Below are 7,599 nucleotides of genomic sequence, written 5' to 3'. Positions count from 1 at the left end.
GGTCTAAATTCGATTGAGGGGGTATCTGTTAAGGATCCATCTTTGTAGCCGACCGCCTTTCGAGCACGTCAATTATTATCAATTCGCAGCTAACACCGGTTGAAGTGCACCTGGGTTTGACATTTAATTTCAACGGTTGCTGGTGATTGATCAATTCTTGATGACTTGAGGAGTCTCTTCATAGGGGAAAAATGTTTAGCATCTGGATGCTTTGTCGTTCCTTCTCTATGAAGATATGATGGATCTATTTGAAACGATGGGACACACTTCTGTGTTCCCACACCTGGACAGTAACAAATGATGATAATGATGATGGTGTCGTGTCCGCGTTACCACGGAAAGGGGTAGCAGTAGCTTCTGAGGGTAAAGACCCATGAGCACCCAAGGGCAGAAGTCTGACTTCTAGCTCATATGAAGATGAAACTCACACACATTCGCTTGCACAACCCCGTTTTAAAGGGGGGCACATTCAGACACCTCACAGATAGAACACAAAAGAAGAACAACCACGCCTGAACCGGGACTCGAACCCAGGACGCCCAAATCACGAGGAAGACGCGCTACCCCTATGCTAGAACACCGGCGACAGTAACAAATGACCAGACACAATGACTCTCCTAGTGAAAAGGATCCACATCTGGAGGTCCATATGCACTTAACTATGCGTGGGAAAACGGATGGCGTTACATCTGGCCTGAATGCAAATTATGTGTGAGAAGAGGGGGAACGTAAAAATACCTTTTCGAAGCAAAAATAGTTAATTTTTGTAATTATATGTTGAGATTTGATCCGTATCAAATTTTGAAGTAAATCTGTCAACATATTCATCATTTATCGGTCTCTGCAATGACGTACATGTCAACATCATAATAATTCAAAACAGCAATTATGTAGATAAATGAATTCTAGTATGTGATCTTGTAATTCTATCTCAAAATTTGGTTTCAGTAGATCGCCAAAATTATATCCCAAACTTCTTTTAAAAATGTTCCCATGTGGAGCTCTTGGGAACAAATATATTCTGAGCACTCTTGACGGTCACGACCTTGTCCATTAATTTTTTAGGGTGGGGGGAGAAAAAGGTATCTTTATTAGGGAGTATGTGGGAAAGTTTTGAGAAATCCATACTTACCGATTTTGAATTTTTCTTTCTGCGAAATATCTTTTTGCTGTTGTTTTCTCTCTGAATATTGAAAGCAAGAAAAATAAATAATAGAGTTATGGATTTAGTCAGTGCATACAAAATTAAACCAATTAATGACTGTTGTTACACACGGAACAAAGTTGAGAATGTTTAATTTTGAAATGCTTGTCGTCCTAGTTCAAAAGAGAAAATTAATATTTTTTCTTAAAGGGAAAAAATATGCAACAGATAATTTTCTTGCTGAACATTTCCATGCAAAAGCCGAGAATGTTCGATATTTTTTTTAAAGCTGTTGTTTCTTATGGTACTTGCCATGGACAAACCCGCTGTTACGAAGACAGCGATTTTAAGCCGGTAGGGGAGAGTCTCTTGTTTTTTATAGTAGCGCCATCTAGGGCCAAGAAAACGACTTAACTACACACACGTCACAAAAACCACTGAAGTCTGCTTATACTCCGATCCACTGATCTTGCAAAAACCGTTAGTACGTTTCAGGAAGTGCTGCACCAGCAATACAGCCCCCTAAACACGGAGACAGAAATAAAAAGTGCTATTTCTTAACTTCAAGAAATTTTAAATGAAATGTTTTTAAAAAATTTATTTGTACTGAAAATTTATGAAAAAATGCTGCTTAGCTACGCTGTTGGAATTTTCCTTGGAACACAATCACCTCTAGTTTGAAGTTTGCCGCATAAAAATTTCTCTTCCCATTCATCTTGCAAATCTCCGGAAGTAGTCTCCCAAAACATTCTCGCATATTCTCTGATAAACGTATTATCTCAGAAAACGTCTTCCAAGGAATTAGAGTACAATAGCTGCGAAATATTACCCTTTGGCATTTTTACTGGATCTATCGTCTTATCCTTGGAGAGTTATCTGGCTATTATTCCCTAGCATGCGATTTAAAATATCCAAAAATCAAATTTGTATTTTAAACACTTTTTTTTGCCACAGATTAAAACAAAAATTACACAAAACTGCGCTTGTAAGTCAAACATATCAAATATGATATGTTAATGTGTAAGTCATTGCATTTAAGTGTTCCCAGAAAATGCAGACCGACAGACTACCAACTTATTAATCGGATTTGGCTTACACTTTGATACTTGTCTACGCTACAGATGATAAATCTAGGTACCGAATTTTATATATCTAGCTCTTTCCGTTTTGTAATTATCGTGTTAACTTATATCCGAAATGCCGGACAGACAGATTTCCAATGTAGATTTAGCTGAAAATTCGATGGAATACAAATTTGGTACGATAGCCATACCTGTAATGGGTTAAAGATCATGTGCCAAATTTCAAACGTCTAGCTCAAAGCGTTTGAGTCGCAGACAAATAGACAGACATTTTTGAAAAATGTTTTTCAAACTCAGGGAGATCCAAAAAGATGATTCGCCAAAATCCCGAATTTTTTTGACGATAACAATACTTTCTCTTTAATATGTATACGTGAAAATATTAAAATTTCATGCAAAATAAAATTAGCAGAGAATAGAATTAAATCTATCGTTGTTGATTTCAGCAACTTTAGCTCTTTAACTTTATGGCAACTTGATGGAAAATATCCCACCTATTTTACTTGTTTGGCGATATTTTCGCCAATTTGGCAACATGTTTGAAAGTCGCAAAATTTTTATCAGTTTAATATATATGTACTTTGAATTTTAGATAAATTTTAGAAGAAAATACATTCAATTTATGCACGGATCGGTTTATATTCGGAAAAACACTGCAAACATTTTATGTGAATGTTTGTGCCGTTATACGAATGAAAGAAAACAACATCAAAAACTGAAAATGGAAGATATTTATTGACACGGTTCACGAAATAAATTTTACAAGAGTAATAATGACAAGTAAAAAACACACAGAAATCGGCGCTTTCAGATTTGCAAGACAGAAAAATAAAATTCCACGCGTCCCCGATGAAACTTAAAAGACCCAGGAACACCTCAACTGTAAAACAATGAGGAATGAATAAATCCGATTTCTACTGAGTAGATATCACAGTTTCTGCGCACAGATTCTTTCTACACAGGCAAACACAAGAAAGCGATCGATTTTAAAACAGTGGTTACACTTATATGTTTTACAAAAACTACGTTTAGTGATATCCAGCTACAGAACAACACTACGGTTGGGAAACCCATCTTTAAATCAATTAACATACACAAAGAGATACTATACATCAATTTATTTAATGTTAGGGAACTATGATACCATCTAAGATAAACTGACTCGCTACATGAGTGGGTTGAATGACATTAAATATCCATTTCTAAAAGTGTTAGTAGGAGATAAATTTTAAATATTAGTGGTTCCCGATTCCTTAAAAACATCACACAAGAAATTTCAGTTTTACCTTGATATGCAAATGTATAATTACAAAATGCAGTGTGAACTACTTTTCTACGAATCTTGGCACCCAAGTTGAATATAATGAATAATAATTGTGTAAATAACATCCATTTGGAGACTTTAAACTCTGAAATACTACATGAAAAATTGAGCACTAGTCACAGGTTAAAACGGCCGGACTAGAGAATAAAGCACCTTGATATCCACGAGTCACTTCCAACTGGAGATTTTCAAATTGTGTCGTGACAACAGGTGAACATGCATGCAAACATTTTTCACATGACTAGAAAGTATACTGGATGTTTTCCACAAATGTAATTAAAATTTCAGACTGAACTAACTTACAAAGGCTTTATTCAGAGATATCCAAGCCATGAGACATTTTTGGAGATCAGTTGAAGTCGATAAACAAATAGAAAATAATTAGTATTCAATGGAATTTGACAACATTCTGATGGTCTTGATAAATACCAAATTTGTATGATTGTATAACCATTTCACGTTTATTCTATATATAAGGACTGTATACTGAATATATCATGCAATATTCACAATATTGGAAGATATGTAGCAAAATTTCAAGAGAACTTAGTTGGAAATGGGAAAAACATTTTTAATAACTTAAGATACAATCCTATAATACAAATTAACCAGTGGTTTTCTTATTTTATTTGTTTAATATTTTAAATAAACAGTTTTATCAGAAATGGCTATGGTTATTTTTAAATACTAGGCAATTTTTAATTATCGATAGTTTTGTTGAGAAAGGCCAGTCTAATTTGCATATTGCAGCAATAAAATTATGGTATAGGATCCTTAGCAAGATCGAACCAATTTAAACTTAGACATAATTTACCCATAGCTACTTTAAGAAGAATAACCATATTGTAACTGTTTAACCTTATTTGAAATTACTAAATTACGAATTAATATTTACAAATATCTAGATTTAAGAATTTAAAAATTTGTTAGATTTATATAGAGATTATTTTTATGTTCAATATTGCGATAAAAAATTTCAAGCAAGTATAGTCCTTCAAATTAAATAAGAATCAAAAAAATTTGATGAACTACATTTAAGATGATTAATATGAAGTTTGAATCGAATTTTAAAAGTGAACAAAACATTTGACCACAGCTGATCAAAACAGTCATGGTTGGATATCGAAGCAGCGATCATATACACACAATTATGCCTAGAGATTCAGCACCAATATTAAAAAGCTTGGGCAGTGCCACAGGCTTTAGTAATTTGTATGTGGACATTTTTTCCTCTTGGATGATTAAAAATAATACTTTAATGGAAGAGATAAATACTAGAGTCAAGGGAAGAACAAAAAAAATAGACCTTTAGATTCAATTTTCCCCAAAACAGCATGTATTAAAACCCTTAAAAGTATCCATAAACAAGCTCGTCAGATATAAGTTCGAAGTAGAACACACAATAAATTGAATTCGTAGTTCTATGATATAACTTGGAATGATATTGGACGCTTAGACGCAGCACCACTGTTAAAACTTGAATGCAAAGAGAAAAGATCACAGTTGCGTTTTGAAAAAATTTGCCAAAGCACATTCAATATGTATATATAAGTCTGTTCTAATTTACACATCAAAAATTTACATTATAGTACACTTAGTGATGTCACTAAAGAATGGAGAAGTAACAGATTATATAATAAATAGAATGAAATTTCAATACAAGGTTTCATTAGAAATTAATCTCATAGTTAATACATAAAGTAGAGCAGAATTTAGGTGTAAAATTATCAGTTTTAATATCAAAATATGCGACAGTTATCATTCATTTTAATAACAGTAATAAAAAATTACTGAAATTTTTTTTTCTTTGCATTGAAAATCCACAAGTTACATTATAATTAAAAGAGTATCAATAAATCCATACTCTGCATATCCAACATTACATTAAGAGTTACAGGGGTGTTTGTGGGACCCCAAAAAATCCCCGGAAACTTTTACGGACTTACTACCGACATTTTGGAGTTTCGAGAAGGGGGGGGGGAGAAATGAAAAATTACGATTATGAAGTATTGAATGACCTAATTATAAAAGTTCAATGAATTACTTTTTTTGCAAAATTAAGACCTTTGAACCCAGGTCACGTGATCGCACATCTGGTCGAACGAAGTCTCTCCCTTTTTTTTCTGCCGCGCCTACTTGCCGAAAAGAATCCAGAAGAGAATGTCCGAGAACCGGGGGAATGAGTCATAACTCGCAATAAGGAAAGAACAAAAAAGAAGTTTTTCCCCCTTTTCACGCATTATTACTGCCTTTGGAGAAAGAAAGGAAAAGTTTTCACCACACACACTGACCTTGCATTTTCTGCTTTCAAAGCAAACAAAATTACCCAGATCAAAATAAATAATTCATTATTATTCCTACTTCCTTTTGAACGACGATCCCCGGAATTTCCGGGTATCGAAGTTCAAAATCCCCGGAATTCCGGGGTTTCCCCGGAGCACAAACACCCCTGGAGTTAATCCTGAAAATTCAAACAATCTCAAACTTCAGATAACTAACTAAAAAAAGAATTTTTTGAGATGCAACTGACTTTTACTTTTCACATTCTTATATAATATAAAAATAGTAATTTTCAAGATACTAAAATGAATTTTTTTCCACGATAAATTAATCTAAAAATCGATACATCTAATTTATATATAACATTTCACCAAACACAGGTTAAATAGTAATAATAAAAACCAACAGATAATATAGTAAGGTTACTGCATAGAAAGTTACCAACTTTAGTGACACCACAGGCCGGAAATTTCTGCAACAAATATTCAGTTCAAGACATTGGAATTCTTTGGATATAAATAACTTCCCAAAAAGGGTTGTAAAATATCAAATTTTCATCAATAAATAAGTATAAAATATCTTGTGGAAATTTAAGTTTCATAATTTATACTCTTCAAGATTCAACATTTAACAGTTCCATTTTTTTTTCAGTAATTATAATACAGCTTTGGTAAGAAAACTTAACTTCAAATAACAAAATAAAAATAAAAACAAATAAAACAAAAACTTAAAAAAATAATAACAGTAAAAATAATAAATTAAGTATAAAGAAAAATATCCAACACAATATATTTTAAACAATTTATCAACATCACAGAAAAATTCTACTCTTATTAAACATAAGCTGCAGCCTTTCGACAAAAATACTAGATAGTTTCAACTGTAAATATGTTTTAACTGCATTGTTTCTTTTAAAGTTGAATAAATTATGATTTTATGAAAATGTTCGATAGCATTTAAAAAATGTAAAATCGAAATTCGATAACAAATACTGATAAATTTTAAACTCTAACTCCTTTTAAAAAACGACATGAATGAAAAAAGGGAGAGAAGTTTAAAAATTCTAACTTTTCAGGAACACTGTCAAACCCTACCCCAGTACCAGTAACTCTGTGTGCAAGAAAGTTCCTTGCCTCCTAATGGAATTAAATAAAATGAACCACACTGCATTTTTAAAGCCAATTCCTTCAGAAAAAGAGCAGAGTTAAAGATTTTAAGCCCAATTATCCATATCCAAAAGATTTAATCCTACAATGAAATTTAACATTTCGATAAATCCAATCATTTTTGCACTGGGGGAGGAGGTGGTTCTTGAGATACCATTTGAGGTTGCTGGACCTGGTATGCAACTGCAGTAGGTGGTTGTGGTAGGTACAATCCAGACTGGGGGCTCCAAGGTGGGGACATCAGAGACTGGTATGCATTCATGTCCAACGGAGGTGTAAATGCAACTGCTGATGACATCGCAGGTGTCCAAGTGGATCCGTAATTAGCAATAGTAGCTGGAATCCATGATGCAACAGGTGGAGGTGACAAGCCAGTTGGTGGAGTATTGAAATATACACTAGGAACACCTGAGGATATTTGGAATTGAGAATTAAGTAAAATTGGTTAAACAAAATTTCATTAATTTGAATGTTTTTCATATAAACTTCTCAATAGTCCTTTGAATTTCTTTTAAATATAATCTGAATATAATATTTATCATTTAAATTTAAAAAGAAGTGCTAGTGTAAATTATTAATTCTACAAAATTACTATTTTAAAAT

The 7,599-nt window shown here is 32.9% G+C and overlaps 1 protein-coding gene across 3 annotated transcripts in view; it reads right to left on the bottom strand.

Annotated features, from left to right (window-relative positions):
• Positions 1-2,942: 2,942 nt before the first annotated feature.
• Positions 2,943-7,599, bottom strand: part of LOC129971555 (putative bifunctional UDP-N-acetylglucosamine transferase and deubiquitinase ALG13) — a 40,628-nt gene continuing 35,971 nt past the window's right edge. For all 3 annotated transcript variants that reach the window (XM_056085430.1, XM_056085431.1, XM_056085432.1), the window contains one exon: positions 2,943-7,404. In XM_056085430.1, coding sequence (XP_055941405.1) covers positions 7,112-7,404 — 293 coding nt within the window. In that variant the 3' untranslated portion in view covers positions 2,943-7,111. The remainder of the gene's footprint in view (positions 7,405-7,599) is intronic.

Source organism: Argiope bruennichi, chromosome 6 (genome assembly GCF_947563725.1).
Source record: "Argiope bruennichi chromosome 6, qqArgBrue1.1, whole genome shotgun sequence".
Taxonomy (NCBI): domain Eukaryota; kingdom Metazoa; phylum Arthropoda; class Arachnida; order Araneae; family Araneidae; genus Argiope; species Argiope bruennichi.
Note: the sequence above shows the minus strand (reverse complement) of the source record. Positions and strands in the feature narration are given on the sequence as shown.